Source organism: Rissa tridactyla, chromosome 21 (genome assembly GCF_028500815.1).
Source record: "Rissa tridactyla isolate bRisTri1 chromosome 21, bRisTri1.patW.cur.20221130, whole genome shotgun sequence".
NCBI lineage: Eukaryota > Metazoa > Chordata > Aves > Charadriiformes > Laridae > Rissa > Rissa tridactyla.
Genome location: NC_071486.1, coordinates 7,448,878 through 7,475,361, shown reverse-complemented (window position 1 = coordinate 7,475,361; position 26,484 = coordinate 7,448,878). Strand labels below are relative to the sequence as shown.

At 40.1% G+C, this 26,484-nt stretch overlaps 1 protein-coding gene across 3 annotated transcripts in view; it reads left to right on the top strand.

The window, feature by feature from the left end:
- Positions 1–25,250, top strand: part of NGF (nerve growth factor) — a 28,950-nt gene extending 3,700 nt beyond the window's left edge. The window contains exons 2-4 of one of the 3 annotated variants that reach the window (XM_054181093.1): positions 1,763–1,872; positions 20,933–21,073; positions 24,383–25,250. In XM_054181093.1, coding sequence (XP_054037068.1) covers positions 24,395–25,114 — 720 coding nt within the window. In that variant the 5' untranslated portion in view covers positions 1,763–1,872; positions 20,933–21,073; positions 24,383–24,394 and the 3' untranslated portion in view covers positions 25,115–25,250. Of the gene's footprint in view, positions 1–1,209; positions 1,873–20,932; positions 21,074–24,382 lie in introns of those variants that run through there. The other 2 variants (XM_054181094.1, XM_054181095.1) reach the window with 2 other exon arrangements.
- The last annotated feature ends 1,234 nt before the right edge of the window (positions 25,251–26,484 follow it).

Genomic DNA, 26,484 nt, shown 5'->3' with positions numbered 1-26,484 from the left:
TTCAGGCAAACCAATGTCTAAATAGATTATGACTAAGATACTAAAGAAAGGCCTGTGAAAGTACGTAACTGGTTGATCTCGTGAAATTCACTGAAATCTACTGCGAATGGGAAAATACAATTTTATCTCACACGGCCCGTGGCCTGTTTATTTGTGGATCTGACATTTTATTTGAAACTCATTATTGAACTCAAATCTTTTCTACCTGCTTTCACTAAAAATATTTTAGAAACATCTAAGTAAAAACTAGTGTGGAAATACTACATCATTAATTACACTGACAATATACCTTTCCCTCTGAGAACTGCATCAACCAGCAAAATGCAGCAGTCCAGAGAACAGCAATGCAAACAGTGAAACCTGAATGCCAAAAACCGCTGGCGTATTCCAAGGTTGAAAGACAGAGATGTGAGACGTCAACCTGACTTTGCTAACCTATCCCCAAGTGTAGGTGACTTGCTGCTGATGCGTTAAATGTGTTTTTCAGCCTGTAGCATGCATAAAGAAACACTACAATTATACAGAACTTCTTTTGTGTAAAAGTGGTATTTTGTGCCCACAAATTTTGCTTCTCTGAGATTATTAAGTACTTGGAAATGAGTTATGATGTAGTGGAACATTAACGTCTGGCACTTGTAAACAATTATGGGGACACAGGAGAAGGGACAAAATCAAATGTAATGGATACACAAATGAAGATGTTGCGAAGAGAGTTGGGAAGTCACCAAAGATGTACAGAGTTGGCTACAGCAATTCACTAGTCAGCACGCCTCTCGAAGGCATTAGCTCCAAAATCCTCGGGTCAAGGACACCACACTGCACAGTTCTTTTCATGTATTTAGAAGGAGAGACAGAAAGATACTGTACTTTACTACCTTCAGACATTACGTCTGTGTGACTATATTCATGTGAAAGACATTTTGGTTACACCATTACGGTACAGCAGGAGAAAATATGAAAAGCACTGCTTAGTATTTTGAGCCTGCATACAGATATTTAGATGAAAATTGTTGTATGCATGGAGAAATCAGGCCCTACATACATACATACATATATATGTGTGTATATATATATATGAACGAGACTCCTCTGGCATATTATCTAAATCCAAAATTAAAATGACTGCATGAGGTAGTATTAAATAACATGCTTGATGGCTTAACTGCCAGGCTTCTGTAGCATCACTTGAATTTCCTGTGCCATTGTTGAATGAATGAAACACCTCTGACTTTTCCTTATCTTGGAGGCAACATTTATTTCCCAGTAAAGAGCCCTTCTTCCTTCTGTCCTAGGTTCTTGCATTTACAACAATGCTTTGAGATTTTATGGCATAGTAGTTGACGCTATCAGATGACCCAAATCAATATCTATCAGACTCACATTCTCCGTTGCTGGGATCAGTTTTATCACATGAACATGGCTTCCACATTTCATAGTGGTATTCCCTGGAAGAAACCGTGAGATGGTGACAACGCATAGCAAAAACCCTGAGGAATTGCCTGGCCTGAACTTTAAAACCCAAACTCTAATGCAGTCTTCCCTCAGTCTGACAATCCCTACAAATATTTTCTGAACACAACTCTGATCACCGTCAGAAATCATACCTGCAGTAACCAGACCACCTGATGTAGTTCAAGACTTGTTTTGTTCAGGGATTTTCTAAAACTGAACATTGAATACAGACCATTAAACTGATTAAAAGAAAAAAATATTTCCCCAATTTATGTTCCTGGCTCCAAAATCAAATTTCCTGTTCCCACAGGGTCCGTAACAATGTGCTAATCAAAGATCAGATTCTGCTCCCATTGACTTGTTATGTATCAAAACTCCCATTGACTTCAGTGGAAAAAGACAGAAAAAATCAAACAGAAGGTAAGACACTTTCTTTGACTTTGTTTTGGGCCTTGCTTTACATATTTTTGACAACATCATAATGATCATTTATGTTGTGCAAATATGAATCTCCTTCCAGGAATAAAATCAATGAAATGAATGAATAACCAATAAAATTAATCTGCTTCTTACACTCAGGGCTGATCATTTATTTTGAACTGCCATATTTGTGAGAAATGCTGCTGCATTAAAGAGTATCCAACAAATTGATTTAGGTCAGTTAGATGTTAACTGCTCAGGAATATAATAAAAGGTTAGACTCTTTCTGCCAGTTCTGATGTACAACGAGTAAATGAGCTCAGTATAAATACTGCTGGGAAGCAGATTATTTCTTTGACAACTTTCTATTTACTAAGTATGGCTTTGCTATTCTAAAAATTACTATTTTGATTTTTTCCTATTCTTACCGTTTCATATTTTTCCCTCTGTATTGTATACGTATAAAGGTAACATGGATTTTTTTGTGGTCTGGTTCACTGATTTACTTTGATTGTCTTTATTTTGGTCTTTATACAACCATATGCGATCCAGGCTCTTAAAAAAAATAAATAACTCTTCAGAAATTTTTGTGATGGAAATTTGCCAAGGACCGCATTGCTGTGTATTACTTGGATTGTGACATGTTTAACAGTTCTGGCTCACAGAATATGTGTTTTTCTATTTTGAAATATCTCTCTCTTTTTTTTTTTTTTTTTTTTTTTTTTTTTTTACGGCTTTATGTGCTGGATGACTCAGGTATGAAAAAAGACCTGTGCTTGTTCACAGAGAGATTTTTGCCCTGTGGTGAATGACACAGCCTGCATTTTCCAAAATGCATCATTTCCTGCCCATTATTTCGTGATCCTTTTGAGACGCTCTACGTACCAGCCTCAGACCAGCAAGGTGTTTAGGGCACATGCATTACTACAACCATAGAAATCACTCATTTGAACTATTCTTTGCTTAACACATTTCAAGAACTCACAATTCTGATGAACAGAACTATAAATTCAGCCCTACTTTGGAACTGTACTGTCAGTAATCACGAACATTATTACGCTGTGGCCTTTAGGGAGGGTCAGCAGGGCATGTCAGCAGTGGGTCAGCAGGCAAGAATTTACTGTCAAGCGGTGCAAGCGTAAATGTCTCTTGTCACTGCAGCTGTCCATACCCTTAATTTTCTGGTGCTTTCATATTTCAGACTGAAAATAATGCTTCCACACAGCAGCCTTTCAACAATGGCATTCTCCCTCATTAATAATGGGCAAGGGGGCACAGAATAGCCATCTCTGAAGATGCAGAAATTTTTCATCTCATTTAGAAGCATGAACCGAATTTTCTAATTGCAATTGATGGACAGTCTGCTGGCAGCTGCTGTTCAGAGGGACTGTATAGGACAATGTGCTTCCGGGCAGGATGATCTACAAAAGAAAGGGCAATTTTTTTTCAAAAGCAGCTATTAATGCCAGTTGCGTTGTATTTGTGTGTCATATTTAGGACCCACTTAGCAGGTTCAGCAGCATCTGAAAATCAATATGGGGTTTGGGAGCACAACAGCTTTGGAAATTTGATCCCAGGAACTGAAAATTGGGCATTTAAAAACTAAGATACCCACGAACAATGTGTTCTATAGGGCACTTGCTAAGAGAAGTATGCTAATTTACATGACATGCCATATCATGCTGCTTCTGTGTTTAAATTTGTGTCCATTTATTCCTAAGGTTTTATTACATTAGAAACAAACAAAAGAAATGCTTTCTAATAATTCACATTTAGTAGAATCTCATACTCCATTCGAATTTTACCGCTGTTTACCTGTACAGGTCTCAAGGAATCAAGTACACTATGAGTGTGAAGTGCCTATAACCTGTGAGACAAATACACATGCATGTAATCTTAGGGGGATTTAAATTACATTAACATATTAATTCTTATGAACTAAATATGCACGTGGATATAGGGATCGTATTACTTTGTGTAGCTACATGTCATTACATTTGAGTGATTTTCATATTCTCTAGAAAGGCAATGGATTCCCAAGTAACCACTGACTGTATTCTTTTTTGTACTAATATATCAAGCTTCCATAGGTTTGCTTGGTTATAACTTCAGTAACCCAAGTATAGGCTTATTTCACTTCCATCTTCTACTGGGCGCCCTTCTGGAGAGTGATGTTGCACACATGCCCCATGTGAATAAAGGGAGTGCTCCCGGCCGTCTGCCTTGTCCACTGACAGTGGTAACACACTTTGCGTTGCTAAAGTTACAGCCTTCTGTCTGAATTAAGAAAATCTCTTAAGAGTCCTTTGTGGTCAATGGATACATCCTCCTTATGTACCAGTAAGAGACGAGGAAATTCTGCATCCAAAATTAATAACGTAGAGCACATCTTAAGTTTTCCATGGCTTTCTGTCTTTTTTTTGTGTGTTAGCACTTTATGAACACAAATAGAATTTTGGACACCACCTAGAGCATCATGTTTGACAAGTTTGCTCAGATTGCTGATCACCAGAAAATGTCACATTTGTATACTTTTCTGTTTGCTTCTGATCTCCTAAGAATTCTTAAGTAGGGGGAAAAATAAATGCATAGTTACACCTTTCTTTTTTTTTTTAACTATTGCTACCATCTTCACACATCTAGAAAAGAACTAAACTTTGTACTGGATTTTCAACATGGGAAATACTTCAAAGTAACAAACATAAATAATTTTTTGTTAAAAAACAGCATACAGAACAAATTAAGCAAGTCAGCTATACAGGGGTCCCTGAGAGGAAGACGACCTTCAAATACTGAGAAGAAGCGTAGAATCCAAGAATAAATCAAATTGGAAGGGAGCTTGGGAGGTCATCTGATCCATCTTCCTGCTCAAAGAACGACCTATGAGGTTTTCCATATAAGAAACCACCCATCCTTTCTCTTATTAGTCAGTTTGGGGGTTTGGCTACAAATGTCATCTTTTGTCTCTTTACTATATGCTCCCACATGCTACCTTCCTTCCAATTCAGAGTAAGATTGCCTTCTTGTAACTGTTATGACTGTTCCTGACAATTGATTCAACAGACAAAAGCAGTAACAAATAATACTAAGATAAATACGACAAGGTGCATATTAAATATCCAGACAAAGAAAATACATGGTTACATACAATGTTAATTTTTAAGTATTCTGTTCAGGCAGTTGTTCTATTCTGTCCTGCACACTGCTGAGTAATCTGCACTAAACTGAAATACAAGCTAGAGTCATAATTATGTGGGGAAAGCACTACGTATTTTATTACGCTTCCTCTATTGTGACTAATGACTAGAAAATGAAGACCAAAACCATGTCAGATAGCTCATGTATATCACTAGCAGGTTCCCAGCTGGTCACAAGTTGTAGGTGCAGTATATAAGCATTGGAGTAAATGTGCCTAGATTCTTTATGAAATACAGACACTGTTCTTTGCAGGGCTGAACATAACAGCAGAAAAAGAAACAATTTTTGGTTTATGTTACCCAGCACAGAAAACCAGAATTAAAGATTAGTATTACAAACTCTGAATAAGTTAGTAAAAAGTTGTACTTGTTAGTGAAAGGTCTAGTGTGAATTTGGAATAAGAATTTATATCCCTTTCTGCCTTCCCCACTCATATAGAGGATCACCTGTTCTAGAAGCAATTACCTGCTCTAGAAGCAATGCAGTATGGACTCGTGGTAGGGCACAAAGAGGAAAGAGGACTGAACTCAGAAGAAGAGCTCTGACAAAACCCTTTAACCGCCTTCTCCTATTTCCTTTAGCTTTATTTCAGTTTTCTCCCAGCAATGCCATCATTCAACAAATCATAAAATAAAAAGGGAAAGGAAGAATCCTCCATTTCCAGCGTTTGTGTTAAGTAAAGCCTTATCGGCATGAGATAAATTTATCATCTCGATCCACTGGGGAAAAAAAAAAAAAAGAGAAAGAAAAGTAACTGCTTACTTTGTAATAACAGATCTTACCTAAGATTCTCCCACCTGCTTTGCACAGTCTGTGCTACGTGGTATAGTACAGCCAGATGAGAAAATGCCTAATCCAGGTGCGTGATTTGCAGCCAGATGTCTGTGTTGTAACTTTTATCTTTATATGATTAGTAATTAAAGAAGACTACTTGAGTCATATTGTATCGGGTCACAAAATGATTATGAATACATTAACTGTGACATTGTATTAAGAGGTTAAGTGTGCTTGGAATTTCCAATATTACGAATGTGATGGAATAGCTTCACATGACAAATATCAAATATTCATCAAAGCAAGCAGTCAGTAAAATTGTGCAACTATGTGGGTGCAGGAAAAAAGATGATTCATTTACAGATGATAATGCTGATGATAAATTTTTCATCATTGCACGCAACCTGGGGCACATCAGGAACCAGGCAAGTATTTAAACAACCATGGTTATTTTCAATTGGACAAACTCTTCCAAAAAATTTTACATCAACTGTCTTCAGCTCCTATTTGAAGCAATTTTTGCTAGATGTAAGAAACAAAACCCATAAAAATATCCTTCTGGGATTAATTCTCTAAAAATAATAATTGAAAAACCTACCGACTTCACTCTAAAATACCCCATTTCCCTCCCAGGTGTGATTTTTGCTGCTAGTAGTAAAATCTGCAAGAGGTTGGTATTATTTATCTTTCTAAAAGCTTCTAAAAACTTATTTTAATTCTTAGAGGCTCTGCAAATTATCTGTCCCAGAAACAAGGCAACATTGCAGCATCATTCAGAACGTGAGAGAGGGCAGGTGCCGTGTTTCAGTCTGTTAATCTGTACATTACAGTGTAACCTAATGTAAACATATAAAACGGAAATAAAGTTCTACTTGGAGGGAACCCTAGTGAAAATCCTCAAAATATTACAAAGAACAATCCAAGTTCTTAGGAAGCAATTAACTGCTTGACTGAGAATGTCACTACTTTTTTTTTCTTCTATCTAAAACTCATGGGTGAGATTTTGAAACATTTGACTGAACTCCCGTCACTCAGTCTTGATTATGGTTTGGCATTTCCCTCTGTGTAGGCCGATCCATAGGGAATGCCATTCATACCAACACTGAAGTAGAGCAGGATGACTCAGCTCCAATCAGCATTCTTTTTTCTTAATAAGAAGCAAGTATTTCGTTTCCTCAGCTGCTAAAGTGATAATTGTCACCCTCATGTTGTAACTCACATAGTTTTGGTCACCCCAACTCACGTTCTAAGAGAAGGAAAGTGACTTGTAACCTTCGGTCTGTTACCCAGCAACATGCCTGCTGAACACAAACAGCAATACTATACCCAGCACTTTCTGATCACTATAAAGTCCATGTAATTTGGGGAAAATATGTTCTTTTCTTGTTACTTTCTGGTCAAGATTTGTCCCAAATTTGGAATCAACCACAAACCCAGGGTTTATGGGTTCTGACAGCAGCATCAACTGCTATCTAGATAAGTAGCTACTGAAAACAGAGCACCTATATTTTGCGAAATAGATTTAGACACTTCCTTAGCTAGAACATAGGACAGGATCTACAGATGAACCATGTCGCTCATTTCCAACCCAAAACTTTGCCGAATTTACTAACGAAGTTAACAGAAGGAAAAAAAAAAAAAGCTACTTGTAAAAATCTTAAGTAAACACAGAGCCTTTTTTTTTCTTTCATTAATAGGTAAATCGCAACAGAAATGCAGAAAACGTACAGGCAAAGTACGTGATCATTGCCATGCCTACAACATAAACAGGCTTAATGACAAAGTCAAAGAAATATCAATTAAAGGCACAATGATTCTAGGCAGACAAAAACCATCACTCTCCCAGCTTCCCATTAAGTAGGTCTCCAAGCATGGAAAGGTTGCCAGCTATGGGGAACAGTTTAGAAAGTTAATGACAGTAAAAATGGGATTCACTGGAGACTGTAATCCTAACTCCAGTAAGCATTGCCAGAGGCCTGACATGAAGAAACAAGTACTATTTCAAACAGACTGCAAAGCCAAGGGAAAGATTAACATCTGCCAGAACCAGCTACAGATGAGATTCTTATTGATCCTTGAATGTCACAAGAATTTAGAAGAGCTAAAAGGAAATTTAAAGAAAATAATCATGTCTGTGGATTTGATTTGTAAATTTAGAATACCTTTCCCTACACTTCACTATATATTTTCAAATAGCTGTGTGTTACAAGACAGAAGAGGTATTTCTTCCAACTTATTCACTGTCAAGCTTAGTCTTGTATGAAAGGTAGGGACAGGGAGCAGTTTCGTTGCTCCAGCTAGCACCGCTGTTACTAGCCTCCAAGCCATTGATTTTCATGTTTAGGCTGTGTTGCTGTGGATTTTGTTTCTGCCTTATAGAATCATAGAATCATGTGTCTATCCCTATTAACAAGATTAAGACTTTGCTCGCATACTTCTAATTAAAATGCTGTAATTCTGGGAAGAGATTCCATGTCTTCTTTTAGCAGGGTAATCAGTGTATCTGTGAGTTCAAGTCACAATATTTTAACATCAAAGTTTGCACAAAGATAGCCCTCTTCCTCGCAGGCCATAACTCTTTATCCACACTGGTTTGAATAACATGCTCCCTTTCGTAGTAGTGGTATCAACAGCGTTTGCATACCACAGCTATCTGCAGTGCTGCCTCAAGCTGATGAACGTACAGGTTGTGGAATTGCCACCCTTTTCAGTAGTTAAGCAACCAAAGGCACTTCACACCCTGTCATGCTAGGAACATACGTGCATTTCTCTGCAACATTTTTTCCCTTATTAAACTGGAAGAAGCGTGATCTGAACTTCAAACTGTATTGCACTTACCAGCTGTAGCCTTCAAATATTATTTACAAGCTATTATTTCTGTAGCTTCTCATTCCTACAGCAAGTTACCATTCCACAACTTTCAGAAGTACCTCCTCCCACTCTGGCTCCTTCCCCCGTATCGTCTATAAGGATACAGTATAGGATACAGTACTAAAAGAAGTTTTTGTTTAATCAGCTTCTGCAAGATTGTTTTGATGAATGTAGGGTGAGAAAAATTGTTACAGCAGTTTAGTCATCCCAGTTCCAAGAGTTCACACGTTCAATCTATTGATTGTCCTCACTATAGAAATGGAAAAAAGGTTCATACCTAATATAATAAAAGACAGCAAGGAAAATAATATGCTGGTAAACACAGTAACAGTAAACTTCTAATCCTGGCCTACTTTTGTTAGAATTCCCACATTTCAAACTCTGCATACCAGGGAAGTCAGTGAACCTCACAGAAAGCTGAAGTGTGAACAGTGTAAAGACATGCAATGACATCAGCGATTAGCATCGCTTTGCAATTTAGGCATTCATATTTATTCAAACTTAGAATAAGGCCAAAGAGAGTTCTAGAAAAACTGATAGAAACCTGCAAGTGCACAATTAAAAGGAAAGAGATGCATCTTCCCCATTATATTTTTTGACTATAGCAAAAAATGCATTCAGCAACCGGATGATGCCAGAAAACAGAAAATGAACATGTAAGAACCCCACAAATGTTCCTAACGCAAGCGTGTCGCGAAATGCAGATTTATAAGAATTGTTGAAGCTGACAGGTTAGTCCAACACCCTGTTGCCTGTTCTTAAGCAGAAGTTGATGAAGTCTGAACTTCATTTAAACTTCTTTGCACTTTGTTCTTTGCTTAAAGGATTCCCATGTGTGAGGGAGTGAAGAGTACAAGAAAGGATCAGATCTTTTCTTTTCAAACACTTTTCTGTTTAACCGTCCCTTTGCACAGTATAACCGTATGACCAGGATAACTGTTCAAAGACACAGGCATTTATTTCAGAGACAGCTGTGCACTCCCAGCAAGGGAGGACATCTTGCACTCTGTATCATCATTCACTTCTCTGCATATTACACAGATCGTCCCTCCAGCTTCGTGTGAACTAAGGATGTTGCAGAGCCGTCAGGCTCCAGAGGCCACTGATTCCAGATCCAGACAAACTCCTTCCCACATTTAAATTTCACCTTAAATATCTGGGTGGGGAAGAAAAACCTCCTATCTTAAAACATTCACAGCAGCTGCCTCCCCTCAAACTCTGACATAATACAAAGACAGAAAACTCCTACTCTCCCACTGCTGACTGGGTCTGCGCCCAGAAGCCCACACTGTAGAGCTGAAATATGGACCCAGTTCAAACTGTCTTTGCTCTCTGGGAGCATCAGTCAGATTTTTTTGTGCAGCAGCTGCCTGACACGCTCAGGATGCTGGGAGCTTTGGACAGTGCAGAAGTTTGGACTGTATTTATCTGGACTCGTAGGTTTAGTGTTGGGGTCTCAACTAAAGCAGAGCTGAGATTCTCAGAGCACAAGAATGAAGTAACCTCCTAAATCAAGTCACTGTACTTACTTACTCAGTACAAGCACATGCAGTTTGAACTAGTTTTTCTGAATATATATTTTGGTGCTAATGTACAGGATCCACTACGTTTTGTTACTACCTCTCCTTATGGTTGCCAGCAGTTGTCTACCATTGCAACTGTGTGAGTCACTGTGCAATGGGTTAATACAGTATTGAGCAGATACCTTCCACAGAAGATAAAAGGCAAGATGCTTAAGACAACAAGAGGTCCAACGTGCACTGAGGTGAAGATCGGGCAGGGCAGCAACTCAGGCAGCAGGTCTCGGTGTGTGAAAGGAGAATGCAGGGAGACTTGCAAATAAAGGAGAGGGCACGGTCGGAAGGCATGTGGAGCAGACAGCACTGGAGCTGGAGAGGAAACAAAAAAGAGCATGTCAAGAAGCCATAGGCACGAGCATGGGCAGAACTGAGTTCCGGAGAATATGAGATTTTACCAGCAGGAACATATTGCTTGGTCCTTGAGTGTGCTACCCAGCAAATCATTATCAAATCTGCACAACTGTTGCACAGAACAGCTGTTCTGCGTAGGCAGGGAATGCACAGGTTGGTTGGGCCTGAAGGAATGGTTCAGTGCAAGTGCATATCGCGTGTGTTTGCTGCTGTACCACTTAAGTCATAGTAGCAGTCACAGGCTGGACTTGGGGATGGTAACCCCATCCCCCTAACTGCTATTTAATCCACGCATTCCATAAAGAAAGGAGCAAAAAAGGGTTATGGTAAAGGGAGAAGGAACTAGTACTCACATGGATTACAAACAATGAGCAGAACACACTTGTTTTTCTACCACCTGAGGCATGCGCACACACAAAACTACAACAAACAAATCAGGACAATAAAGCAAGTAAGAGTGCAAAGAAGCAGGATCTGTTTCCCAAACGTCCTGAACACTTAGGGAGATCAGCGTTGCACTGGTTTACTCTGCTGCCAATTAATCAAGACAATCTTCTAGGCTGAAAACAGTTCAGACCAGAAAACACAGAGGGGAAAAAAATGCAGGTATGGAGCATTTTACATAATGTCAGCACATTTACACAGAAACCATACTTTAATCCTAAGTAAGTACTGAGTACAAACATATGAAGTATGAAAGCACATGCGTAAAAATTCCAGCAGCGCCACAGTTCACAAAACAGCTGTTTCTTCAGAGAAAATTATGTAGCTTCATTGCTTCTGAAGTGCTAGAACGCCAAGATGATATCCTATTTGCTTGTTTCCTTTTTCTGATCTGTCCAAATGATCCAAAATATTAGAACAAATGGCTTAAAGAACCTCGTGTTTACCTTGGTAAACTACCCTAAGTGTCAGGAGACTCTCACTTCTCCCGTAAGAGCTACTTGTGCTTACAGAAAACCTTACAACAGTTACACAGATGACGCTGCAATCTGATAACTCTTTCAGTGTTTCTGTATTTGCTTAGTTTAGATGGCAAAACCCACCATATTTCACAACTCTGTAATGGAGTACTTAGGAATTGTAAGGAAATTGTTTCAAATGCAAATTAAATGGGAAAGGCACGGTGGAGTACAAGAGTCTGAGCATCACTACATCATCTTCGCCGTCTTCAGAAGAAGCTCAGGCTTTGCAATGAGAAGATACACAAATATCTGCCCAAGTCTTCGCACGGATGGCAGGACACAGCTCACCGCTCTCCATTGCTTATGTCCAGTAGTCATCCAGAAATTATATACTTCTCAAATTTACAGGATGTGTCAAAGAATAAAGAAGGCAAACCGCTAATGGGCAACAGCCCAATTCCTAGTTCTTTATACATTCAATTCAACTTGGGGCATGCTGATTTTTTGAAAAATCTTAACATTTTAAGTTACATAAAAGTATTATTCACATATCTTATGTGGACTTTTAACAAAATGAGTTAAATGTAGTTACAGTAAGCACAGAAGGCATGTGATTGCTGTGCGGTCAAAACCCATTTTCAACGGTAATGAAAATAAGGAAGTCAATTTCTAAAGCTCTCATTTGAGTCTTCTTGTCACGATTTCCATATTGTCATGTAAAGTAAATCATTAGAGAGGAAATGAAATCACTAAGAAGGTAATTGAATTCCCTAGGTCTCATGAAGGTAAAACAGATTTAGAAATAGGGAAGAATAACCTAGGAATTTAAAAAAAAAAAAAAAAGAAGGGGGGGGCAAGGGAGAAAAGGAACATAGCTGTTGTTTGGCAAGAATCCTATGTTATTCTTCAGGTTCTTCACTTGCTACAGAAGTAACTTCTACTGATAGACCATAAGCTACTGGTGAGGCCCATTTGATTAAGTGCTTGTAAAACGACTTGAGGTTTTCAGATGGAAAATCCTACATACGCCAAGTAATATTCTGTTTCAGTATTGACTGTTTCTCTACTATCTCAGAAATCTGTGAATGGACACAAAAGCACCTCCACTTGGTAAGGTGGCAGTTTTATTTTGCAATCCTTTGTCTATATCCTTAAGGGGATTTTAATGGGAAAAAATCTAACATGTCATTTTGAACTGCTCCAGCTATAAAATGTTTTATCAAGTGCAGCCAGATCCTCAGCTTCAGTAGAACACACATTTTAAAGTTCTCTCAACTTTAGCCTTCTTTGCTGCATCCTTCCTGTCTTTTGGCTTGCCAAGTACAGACACACTTCAGCTTCCCTTTTGTACGTTCATAATTCCTGCCCTATTAAAATATCATTGAGGCTTTTAAAATAGTTATAAAAGCACTGGAAGATTTGTAGAAGATAAAATTCCTTTTAAATGTAAAGAATGAATAAAACAGTAAAGCCTGAAACACACAGGCACCTAGTATTAAAAGTCATGAGGATGACATCTATAATTTCTGGATGCGTAAAATGTTCTTTTCCAAATTCAAGATCTAGAGAAACATTACAAATGATGGAATCTATCTTTGGCAATCTGATCATGGCATGCCAGATCATTTTTATTTTCTACCTCATGGAGTCACCACATTTTATGCATTACACTAGAATACACGTCCAATCGCTAAAAATCTCATTTCTTTCTTCAATTTCTTTGTACAGTGGTATAAAAGTGAGAAAGGGTAACAAAAATTAAAATTATGAGCTTTCATAAAAATTAAATGCTAGCATTGTTGTTAGGATTCAGCTGCTTCTTATTAATCAGGGTTTGGACAAGAATCAGGATTTACATTCCCTTCTGAATAGCTAGAATAAGATCACTAGTTGGAAAAGTTTACTGGCCCTTAAAGATATTGTATTTTTCCGCCTTAACTACTTTTGGCTGTAAGATGGGATAGTAACATTGTAGTCTGATTGCCCTCATACTTTCTTTTCCTAGATGAATTGCAGTTTGAATTAGTCTGAAATTCCAGCTCTTTCATTTCCGATCATTTCGTATTGGAAACCTTGGGAAAAGTGTAGAGGGAGAGAAATACACACTCAGGCAGCTCTTTTGGACCCACTGATTTAAGCAGCAGCTAGGGAACAACTCCTCTTCTTGTGTTTGGACGGGAGCTGTGGATGAGCAGCGATCCTTCGGGCTGGCTGGTAGCTGGGCAGGACGGAGGCGCCTGTTTCCAAAGACCTCAAAGGCACCCACCTTTATACGGGCGGGATGGATTTACCCCATTTATGCTGCAGTAGCTTTCCTTTCCGTTAGTGACTGAGATCTTTAGTCACTCCTTTGTGCCAATGAAGATTTATGAAACCCTGGAGTCCTATAAAATATATTTACAGTTTGAAATCTATATTGGAAGTTCCAAAGTAATCATCACATGTCAATCATTAATTTTAGGATTTGCTTTACAGATGTTAATGTAGGGATGATATACAACTGTAGTATGCTCCATTAACTTATTTCTAGACAGCATTTTTATTTCTAGCTCACTTAATTTTACCAGTTTTATGCCATTCAGGCTATTGCCTTCAGGAGAATCAGATTCACGTGCTCCTTCTAAGGCTGTTTTCTGTTACTTATTTTCAGAGAGATTTCTCACTAGTTTTGATAAGTGACCACTGAATTATTCTTCCTTCACTGTATTTAAGAAGGTTTTTACCCTGACAGAGACAATTTCTTTATCTTTTATTCAATGACTGTCAGTTTGTCTTTGTTATCTTAAATAGGATAAAATTTTCTGTCAGAGTGGCTCTGTGCATGTTTAACACTGTACTAACAGACAACGTCTCACAATGAGAGCTGCACCACATTGCCAGTTTTTACTCGTATGGCCATCGTGACCTGAAGATCATGTATTGTTTTCCCAAGAAAGCTACATTTTAGATGACTATTGATGACTCTAAATTCCCATGACCGTATTCTACATGCGAAAGTGTCATGATGCCTAACATTAAATCCTTAGAAACAGAAGTCTCGATTATGTTCTACAACTCAGCAGTGACAAAGTGAGCGTTTTAAAGTTGAGCTCTGTCTGTCCTGTGTCACAAGTCTCCATCACCTTCTGTAAGAAACCCCCGCCTGCTGCTGCAGGCTGGATCTCTCCCACCAGGCAGCTTCACTCGGCACCCTGTGCTCAGCGGGAAAGGAGCGTCAATGAAGGTGATGGGCAACAGACTTGTTTTCCTTTTTTTTGGGCTTCTCTGCAGAGGCACTAGCAATTGAAATATTTATGTACTGGTTCAGGAGGACAGAAGCAATAAAACTAGGTTCCTGCATTCCCGTTACTTATGCCCCAATAAGCATAAAATAAACCCTAAGAAGGAGTGTTTTCCAAAGCCTTATTGGTTTCTGATTTGGTGAATCCCCACCCTGCAGGTCAAGACTCATAGTGCTATTTTCCCTTAAGTACCCAAAATGGACAGATGCATCATGGGCTATCAAGCACTCTTGTTATTACCCTTGCCTAGACTAAACTTGAGTCAGAAGTCTAAAGGCAGATATCTGTTGCACATCCTGTGATCACGATGATCATGCTGACATGGTGCATGCTCATCGCTGCAGGGCAGCATTTTTCTCAGTCTACTGCTCTCCCTAGATATACTCAAAGGAACATTTCAGTACTGGAGGTATTTGGAACAAAAGGAAGTGTATGAGACACAGAGAGCTTCCAACTGGCTCTTCAGCATACATAAAGCTCAGGATGAGTCACTGTAGATACAAGAGAGGAATGAAATCTTGAGTCCATTAGAAATTCCCATCTTCTTGCTCATCAGCTAAGATCAAGGGAAAGCTGAAATGCAGTGCCTCTGACACTCCTCTTAGTCATAATGGCTTAAGGATTCCCTTCAAGGCCTCTCAGGTCTCAGAAATTTTTTTCCCTCAATTGTTACTGCTAAATTTTAATTCATATACCTGTTGAAATGTTTCAGTGAGGAAGATGTGCCACTAGACGCCTTCCTCTCCTCTTTAACAGGAACTTCAGCAGCAACTGCCTCCCTCATTTCTCGCTTACTACCAGAAGCAGCAAGATAAAACTAACACACTACTTGTTGCTTATTTTGGTGACCTCCATGACCCCATTAGCTGCATAGACAGCCAAGCATATCATCCATCATTGCAAATAATACCAGAAAACAAGCAGCAGTTTACTGGCTGCAAACCATCTGCTACCAGCAGCCCTAGCACAGCGCACGCGCTCCATATTGTGCCATTGGAAAGAACTGCACAAACTTCACTGCTGGGTCAAGCCCTGTATAGTACAAACAATTTCTTTTGTCATCCCTAAATAAAGCAACCACTTCTCATCTCTGAAATGGAGAAGTCTAATCAAATACTCTGTGGACTCCATTGGCTTATTCAGTACTCTGAAAACTATTATTTCCTGCTTGTACGATGTTGGTTTTCTTCCATTTCCTGTAATCTGAGTAAATCAGATGTGTGTTCTCACAAGCCTAATCCCTTGTTCTTCCATTCCTTCTTCATGAACTGCATGAGATTTGTGAGTAACTAGGTTATTTGCATTAGGGAGCTCATTTCTGAAACACGTGTCATTTCATAAATTCAAGATATATCAGCATTTCTGTAGTTATGAGGACAAAAAGATTCAAATATTCTGTTTATTTTTTGCATATCCCTAAAATATGCCAACAACTTCAAGAATGACAGAAAACAACATTCCAAACTGTATCATGCTTTAGATTACAACATTCTTAGCCTATGTTATTTGCCTGTGTTTATTTTTATTTAAAAAATAATTTACTTGCTGTATTTGATTGAGCTAAACTGAGCATTATTCATCTTGTCTCTTACTAGCGTAGGAGCTACTTTAATGGAAAATGGTGAATGTGCAATTAGAAGGCTGCACCGTCTTCTCTGTTAAAATAAGGCACTAAAATATTCTATATTACAGACAAACGTGCTTCATTTTTACTAACATTTATGGATAGCCCAATTCAATTCTAGTGCTTCACTTTACCCAGTCAGGCATTACTGGAAGCAGCAGGATACCCAAGAACCTCAAGACCGACAGGTCTCATATATTATCATTGGTTTCTGTGCTCTAACAGCCTAATCAGTACTCTGTGCAGCAAACAGTAAGTATCTATGATAAAAACTGGGATATAATTAAAAATTTACTGGTGCATTATAGGTGACAAAAACCAAAAAGGCTTGCCAAAGCATTTTGGAAAATTTTATTCCTTCAATTGAAGCGGCAGCACACTTCATGCAAGCTGAGGATGCTCCCACCTGCTCATGACAGTAATTACGTGAGGTGTCAGAGGTGTCCTGGCATAAAAATCAAGGCTTGTGGTCTTAGTTTCCACTTCATGCTGGTAAAACTGTAACACAATCATTTGTCCACCAGGTGTTTGTTTATTTTCCTGGTCTTTCAAGTCTCACATCCTGAGATTTCACAAAGCAAAACAATCACCATATTTACAGAACTGTATAATGCTAGGACAAAAACCTCAAAGCAAAAAAAATACAGTACTCTTCAAGGAAAGCAAGAATACATCACAACCTGCCTTTCAGACAGCCCTTAGATCAGTGGGTAAATACTGTATTTGTTTTACCATAAACCCCTATAAAGCATTCATGTGCAAATAACATTTTATGTACTTATAATGTGCCATTTCTCCTACCATATGTGCTGGGACTAAGAAATAAGAATGAAGTGAGGTTTTTTATCCCCCAGATCTTTAATCCTGAATGCATGTAAATTCTGAAGAAATACTTAAATCAGTAAGATATTTTATTAATCTCTGGGAATGGCAGGTAGAGAGGAATAGTATACAGATGCTGTCTTCAGCATCATTTGAATAACACTGCATCATTTACTGGATTCCACCACAACCAGGAATCCGGGAAAAAGACAGTAAAAGAACTTTAAAAAAAAGCCCTGCTGAAAATAAACTCTTTTGTGGTTAAAACCCAGCCAGTTGGAACTGAAGCAGTGTTTTCTTAGGGTGGCAGAACAGTCGGAAAAGTTGTTGGATTATTTTTGGCAGCGGCCAGCATATTACAACTCTATCATTACTGTTACTAAACTGTCAAGAGTCCACAGAAAGGGTTATTACTTTACTAGTACATTCTTGCAAAAATATAGCATACTCAGTACGGTAGCATGAAACTTTGGAGTTTAGAACTTTGTACGACCTTTCTGACACATTCATATCACTGTAACTAGCTCAACTCCTAAATATTTCAACCACACCGGTAGAGTAGAACGTGAGCCATGACCTACAGACAGCAGCAAATCCAAAGAGTGGACAAATCATCGCAGAAGTGTTGCACAACGCAATACAATGAGCACGTAACAGATTGACTCCTGTGCCCTGCACTGCTTGAAAATGGGCTTGGAAGATTTCAGTTTAAGTTTTAAAAATTAAACAGCTTATATTTGGATCTTGGTAAGAGCCAAACCCAGTGGCTACAGTTACTGGCAGCCAGCTCTCCTGTGGACAGAAACTGTGCAGGTGTAAAATGAATCCAGTTCATGCTTTGGCATTAGCAGCACGTTCTCCTGAGCAAATGCACTTGAATCTCCACATTGAAACGAGCAGGATCTTTTGCAGTACAAGAGTACTTTATACAACTCTTATTTCATAGACTCATCAAACACGTTGGGTTGGAAGGGACCTCTAAAGGCCATCTAGTCCAACCCCCCTGCAGTGAGCAGGGACATCTTTAACTAGATCGGGTTGCTCAGAGTCTCATCCAGCCTGGCCTTGAATGTCTTCAGGGATGGGGCCTCCACCACCTCTCTGGGCAACCTGGGCCAGTGTCTCACCACCCTCAGTGTAAAGAACTTCTTCCTAATGTCTAATCTAAACCTGCCCTGCTTTAGTTTAAAACCATTGCCCCTCGTCCTATCGCTCCATGCTCTTGCAAACAGCACCCCCCAGCTTTCCTGTAGGCCCCCTTCAGGGACTGGAAGGTGCTCTAAGGTCTCCCCGGAGCCTTCTCTTCTCCAGGCTGAACACTCCCAACTCTCTCAGCCTGTCCTGATAGGATAGATGCTCCAGCCCTCTGAGCATCCTCATGGCCTCCTCTGGACCTGCTCCAACAGGTCCATGTCCTTCTTGTGTTGAGGACTCTGGAGCTGGACGCAGTGCTCCAGGTGGGGTCTCATGAGAGCAGAGTACAGGGGCAGAATCACCTCTCTTGATCTGCTGGCCACGCTTCTTTTGGTGGAGCCCAGGATGCAACCGGCCTTCTGGGCTGCGAGTGCACATTGTTGGCTCATGTCCAGCTTTTCATCCACCAGTACCCGCAATTTATCTTATTAAATGGAACAGATAAGCTATCTAAATAGTATTTCTGTCACTTTCAATGGCATTCCTGAATTTACAATTGGAAATGTACCCCACTGAGAAGGTATCAGCATGCTGTATTTAATTGGTGAAGAAAATAATGCTTTTCCCTCAATTTGGGGTCTGTACGACCATTCATAGTGTAGTAGTTAAGACTCCAGTTATTTCTGCCTTCACAGTAGCCAGAGAACAAGCATTTAAGTACGTGCCTTCCTGCGTCTGCGAGTTTTGTATCTTCAGTTATTCTCAAATATCAGCCACAATCAGACAATTCTCCGCCAACAAATGCCAATCTGTGATTCTCCTTCTGATTACCTACTGAACTAACCAAGGTATTTCCCTGCTGTTCTAGCTGTTGCTTTCAGCCCAGTGCTTTCCTCTTCTTCACTAGGCTTCAGCAGCTACCCTTATCTTCTGTCCGATTTACTAAATCTGGGAGCAGGTCTACAGTTTAAGTTGCCTCAATGAAAAAGACTATCCCAGCCAAATAGGTCATTTGGACCCACTTTCAACCACACACCAGAAAAATACCCCAAAGTTTAAGGCCTTTGTCCTGTGAAAGGTCTTCAGATTCTCTCCTAAGCCAAGACTCAAGTATGTCTCTGGCCCTCACCCGATTCCTGCCTGAATACTAGTGAAAAAAGGAAGCCTGCCTAGAACAGAAAGAGGATAACTCATTGCCTTTTCACCTCACCAGTGCTAGTTTGCCCAAAGTCTTGATTAAGAGATTCCATCAAGTAAGCACACACTTGGTTCACACCCTAAAATGTCATCCCAAGCTTATCTCCAAGTTTCATTTTGTACAGCATACTGATCTTCTGGGTTTTTTTTTCCTAAAATTGCAAACATCCAGCGCTGAGGCTGACCAATTTGCTAGCTTTTAACACAGAGTATCTTTTTGCTCTGGCGGTATAAGAGCCTTAGAACTTTTTTTTTTCTTTTTCCAAAAGATCTTAAGCATCATCCCTTCACTGAAACAGACCCTCAGCAGTCTCTTATGAAATTACTCAAGTGGAACTCGTGTATAACAATCAGCAGAGTCCAGTCACTATCGCTGGACAACCTGTGAGATATTTCGTCACTCACTCTGCTGAGCTGCACACTTTTTTTTCCCCCTCCACTCACTTTCACTGAACGTGACGCTACTACAAAGCGGCCCAGCCATCTTTGCAACGGCATTTCTTCACACGTAGCTCAAACAGTGATGGGGGAGGCTAGAACTATCCTGTAGGTAGCTGGTATTTCATGTGGAGTATTACAATCACCAACAATGTTACCGAATATGTTGACAAAAAAATCAAAAGGAGAAACCCCAGGTACTTCCCACTGTCTGTTCAGATACACAGTAGTATGCAGGTTGGCAACCCTCCTTCGGGGTCTCTAAAGGACTTCCAGCGTTTGGGGCATCATAGAAAGAGAAAGCACGGGGCACGAACTGCATAACTGAGATGTGTGCATAGCAGATTTGTGGATTGGGCATAGATAGGTTTGTGTCTTGCAGGTACTACAAACATGGCTGGTTTTGAGTGTTTGAGTGCTGACAGTCGGAGTGCACCGTTCTGCGTTTGCTAGCAAACAAAACAACTTGCGGTGCCTTTACTTGTAAGCACACTTGCTTCCCAGACAAAGATGACAGTGGGTCTGAGCCTTCATTTGTCTGTCGCTACTGTGCAAACTGAGCTCAGACAGTGACTTCAGCAGGTATTGCTTCACTCCGCTACATCGCTCCTAGTTTTGGTGAGCCTGCAAGACACCCGAGAAGGATAAGGATTGCTAACTACAGTCTGGTGAAGGTGCTGAATAAAGGTAGCTCTGTCTTACAAACGTGCTGCTCTTGAAAGTTGAGAACTGCACTTTAGGCAGCCTCTACACCGTAACAGTGAAAAAGGCACAGTTCAGAGAGCCAAGCAAGTGGATTTGTCTCTGTATTCCTTCTGTCAAGTGGGGAACGGTACTGAAAACACTTATTTGATGGCTAATTGAAACAAATACTTCTACTTCTAGTGGAACGCAGAATAAGCAACTCCCAGATTCAGCTACGCAGTCAAACTGGCCCGATGGCATGCTGCAGCCAGCCCCAGCTCAGCCTCTGGAAGAAATAAAGACCTTGCTGGGGGAGCAGTTTTTTGTGCGGTGTACTCAGAGGTAAGCACAACACGTGCGCTCTTCTCAGAGCAGACTGAAATTGTCTATTGCCAGTATCGCACAGAAGCCTGAACAGCTATACCAGAAGAAGTGTTTAAATGACACTTGACCAACACACAAGCAGGGAAGAGAGTTGTCATCTTGAACTTAAAATATCATTGGTCTGTCTTCCAAAAAAAGAAGATGAAGGCAGTTTGCATTTAATACTCATATTTTTGGAAAAACATAGTTCTTTGACTTATTAAACAAGTTGCTTCACTTACACCCACTAGCTAGCTATTGTCTGGCTAAAATAGGAGTTTCCACTTACTCTGTCTTCTTGTATTCTGTCTCCAGACGTCATCTGTTTTGTGGGAAATGTTTACTTATAATGAGATGGTCCACTTAGAAGTCACAGTTTTCATTAACATCCTCTGGTTTAGGACAGTGTTTTTTTTTATTTTCGGCATTGAAATGCCTGCCACAACCTTTGTGGCCAATGCTACAAACAGATACCCGTGTACTATGAGCACCAGAGTTGGCAGTTGTCCCTGGAAGTTCAGGCAGCTGCACTCGGCAAGCATTGTGAACACCTCTAGAAAGCACCACAAAAGGGTCTAGTAACTAAGTATGTGACAAAGTTTAGCAATAACCCCACAAAATAGGCTGTAAAATATCTGTGTGTGTCAGCAAAAAAGTCCACAATCCTCACAGTCTAAAGCATACCTATTCTTTAAATGTTAACTTTTTTTTGCTTGTGTTGTCATCAAGTATAGCCCATTTTTTTAATCTATCAGTTTCTATTCTCCACTAATTTGATAACTGATTAAAAGATTAAATTTTGGATCTTCAGGAAAACTACCAGGTGTCCCAAATACAGTTTGTCTCTTCTTCAGCTACACTTTCCACAAAATGCTTTACCACAAGGAGAGGAAATACAAGCCAAGATTTAAAAAAAAAAAAAAAAAAAAAGGAAAAAAAAAAGGCAAGCAGGAGACATCGTTCTGATTTTGTGTTAATGGCATTAAAGCAATAATCTTGACATATGCAACACAAGAAACTCAGAGAAGGGAGATAAATGTAGCTGGTTTTAGAGCAGTGAATCTTGTACAGCATAAAACCAGAAACAGCTCTTTGCTGACATTGCAATGTCTCTTTCCTATAGAAGGAAATAATAAAAAAAGGGTTTATGTATAAACACAATAGGTTGAGGCTGCTATTGGCATGTCTAAATTGCGCCTGGATTTTGTTCTGCAAACCTTTTCCATTAACATTTCTGTCGGGAAAGCTAACTCTTTAGAGATGTAATGAACCATCTGATTTTAATTTGGTTGTAGAACAAGGGGTTACTCTCTGAATCATGCACAGCCAAGCTATTGAGCTACACCCAGCTCTATTTCCTTATACAGAAGATGATGACTGCTCAAGCATGAGCAGCATGTGGGAAACCAGCAACCCTCAGCCTTGTTTTAAGCAAATTAAAGTAGCTTTGAAACAGCAAGGATCTTCTCTGAGAGACAGATTTGACTCTCCTCATCATCATTTTGTCCACAATTCTTCCAGCCCAACTGCTGCACAAACAACTGCTAATGTGGCTTTTGGGCTTTCTCTCCTCTTCTCCCCTTAATACAGAGACTGTAGCATCTTCACCTTCTTCAGCCGCTATCTTCACTTGGCATCTCCTGCTGATTTCTTAAATGTTTGCCCAGCCCTGCACAAACACTGCTGTTTATTTCATTTCAGCTCTTGTCTGAGATAAGACTATCTACACAAGCTCCTATGGGACATCTTAGGACACTGCATTTTCTACAAGACTCTGCTCTAGCAAAGCTAAAGCCCTGGTTGAGTGCTTTAGCGCTGCTTGGGATTCTAGTCTGAGAAAGCTGAACGGAACGAATAAGGGGGAACTTCAACAGTAATTGACCCACACCCAGAAAAAACATCAGGACATGCTGGGAAATCACAGTGGAACTGCAGAGCCTGATTCCTCTTTTACAAAACCCTGTTTGTCCAGTCTATGTGCGGCTGCCTGCCTGCTGGCCGGACACAGCGTAATTCAGGGCCAGCTGAGACATGTCAGGCAAAAGAAGGCAAAGAGACAGGGGAGGAGCCTCGCTTGGTAGTTTTTTTCTGTTTATACCCTGTCTCTGCTTATTAAGTCTTCACAGAGGAAATACAATGTCTGCCCTTAACTGCAATTTCAGATCAGTTTTAGTGTCTCATATTCCCAGAATGCCTGTTGCTGATTTGTTAACCCAATGTGTGGCTGAATTAGTCAACACATGGTAGTTACCTAACGAGGTATTACTGCTGCTGGTCTTCTAGCATAACATTGTTCTTAGTGAAGTTTTAGACTTCTGTCTTACACTTTTCCACGTCTAAACAGATGTGCACATTCTCCAGATCGAAGGAAGACTAGCACTGGATCTGCTATGCAGTGACATTGTGGAGCTTCTTGGTCACGGAACTCTGAAAAAAGGAAGGTGTTTTCCTGTACATAATTCCCAGTACTACGTCCACGGTGGTTTTAGCTATGCTATACCTAAGATGCCAACCCAGAAGTAGCCTGTCACCCATGGTGCTCCAATATAATAACCATATTTATCCTAATAGGCAGCCTGAACGTGTAAAAATCCCATCTGCACTTGTGACACGTGATGCCTGAGCTCTTCTGGGAAGGAGCCTGGGCTTTATCTGCCCAAAATCAGCAATGTGGTGCGTCCCAAAAGGGCAGGTGGGATAGATGGAGGCTGCTGAACCAGCCAGAGTGGTGGGGCCTGTCCGCAGGGCAGGTAAGCGTGGCCGTTGAGTGTGTGATAATGGCACAATTCACTGGGGCTCCTTCCCTTCCACAAGTCCCCACCCTAGCCCCAAGGACACCTCTGCAGACAAATTAACTGAATGGATAGCTATTTTAGCCAAGGGACTGCTTCTACTCTCACCGCTCAGCAGGGTATTTGCAGCCAAGAGATGAGCTCTGGCCAAAAAGGTTGCTGCAAAAATCACTAGAGATTTTACTCCTGGGAACATGCTGTTGCCATATGGTCTCCACATTAATAACACCAAGCAAGTGCTTCATAAACAGTGTTCTAATAACAAATACCAGAGGAGTTAATAATAATCTAGCTATTATTTTTCTAATGTTCTCGCTTTACTAAGAACATTTATGCTGTCTGAATGAGCTCTTCCGGAAGAACAACATCTGGCACCCACATGAATACCTGATGAAATCTGTATGATCCTAGGTATCTTATAAATTTATTGTCATCAACGGCATCCGTTTGTGCCAGCATGGCTTAACAGTAACATTACGTTTTTCTTTTGTTCTAGGTGCATAGCGTAATGTCCATGCTGTACTACACTCTGATTTTAGCTTTTTTGATCGGCACACAGGCAGCTCCAAAGTCAGAGGACAATGCTCCACTGGAGTATCCTGCAGAACACTCCCCGCTCAATACCCACCGGAATAACAGACACCACGTTCCCAAGGCAGCTCCACAGACATCCCACGGCCACTCTACTTGGACGACAGGTAGAAGAGAAGCTATAAATATCACCATGGACCCAAAATTTTTTAATAAGAGGCGTTTCCGGTCCCCTCGGGTGCTGTTCAGCACACAGCCCCCCCCAGTATCAGGGCAAGGACAGAATACAGGATTCCTCAGCAACGCAGGTCCTCTTAACAGGACTGCCAGGACCAAGAGGACCGCGCATCCCGTATTACACCGGGGAGAGTTCTCAGTGTGCGACAGTGTCAGCATGTGGGTTGGGGACAAAACCACAGCCACTGACATTAAAGGCAAAGAGGTGACAGTGCTGGGAGAGGTCAACATTAACAACAACGTTTTTAAGCAGTACTTTTTTGAGACCAAGTGCAGAGACCCTAAGCCAGTCTCCAGTGGGTGCCGAGGGATCGATGCGAAGCACTGGAACTCTTACTGCACCACAACACACACCTTTGTCAAAGCGCTGACAATGGAGGGCAAGCAAGCAGCCTGGCGGTTTATTCGGATTGACACAGCCTGTGTTTGTGTGCTCAGCAGGAAGTCAGGGAGACCCTGAGATGGATCTGCACCCCGAATAAACATCCTCCTACCCCCCTACCTCAGTCTGTAAATTATTTTAAGTTATAAAGGACTGCATGGTATATTTATAGTTTATACAGTACAGAAAGAACCTCATTATTTATTAAACTCTTTTGGAAACCTTTTGTGTTTTGCAATTTATTTACTGGCAGAACCCTCCAAAAGATGTTCACTTTAGTCAGCCCTACAACTCCAAAATGTTCGCAGAGCCACTGAACAATCTTTGCTTGCCATTCTACCAAAAGAAAACATTTTTCACAGTTTTCAAACATGTTCCTCTCTTCCACAACAAAAGACTTTTCTTCACAGGTGAGACCTGGCAGTTTACGGCAAAAATCTTGTAGGTTTATTTTAAATTGAAACATTTAGTCCAACTACCAAGAGACTGAAAAAGACCTTTCAAAACTTGCTTCCACTTTTACTAATTATCCCTTAGTGAACTCCTGGGAGAAATACCAGTTCTTCATGTTGCTAGATAAATTTCTAAGTAAGACCTTTAGTGCATTATTTTAAATTGCCAAATTATTTTCACCACAAAAATAATCCATTATGAATTATTTTGGAACATTTGTCTGCACAGGAGTAGAATCTAGATGTATGTATTTTTGCATTAAAATTATATTTTACAACTCATCATTTATGTGCTATATTACAGTGATGGTGTTGAAAACGTCAATATACATAAATAAAAAAGCTCATGTGGAATATAATTAAAATTTGAAAATTCTCTCAAGCTAGTATTGTGGCAACAGGGACTTGACATAGGAGCAAGTCTTTTCACGCATGACAGAACAAGATTTAAAAAAAAAAAAAACAAACAAAGTCAGTCACTGAGGCTATGTGTTAGCAAGGAGCTCAAAAATAACCCTATGCTCATAATTCCTGTGCTTTGGGGAACACTGGTCTCTTAAAAGTACATGGTGCAGCCTGAGGCCTGTGATGGGTGTTTCAGTCATTGCAAACTAAATAAGGCTGCTGTTTCTCGCATTGTTTCCTTTGGAAGTGCAGCTGTTAACCATTGAAGAAACTCTCTCAAAACAAATACCATTAAGGTTTTTCAGCTTGATTTCTTCCAAATCCTAGAGGGCACGCTTTCACACTTGCCTTCCCTCATGCACAGTTATTTCTTTAATGAAAAAAGCAGAACCTGACATACGCTTCCTCCACATAAACACCAAAGAAGAGCAGCAGATCTCTAGAGAAAACGCGTTGTGGTAAAAGAGCACCAGTTGAAATACCCAAACCTAGGCAAAAGACGCTTTCTGGCAGGATAGTGCCAGTCTGTGTGAAGTGGAAGGCACGGAGACATTCCTGATAATCGCTGGTATGCCACTTTTCAGCCCCCTG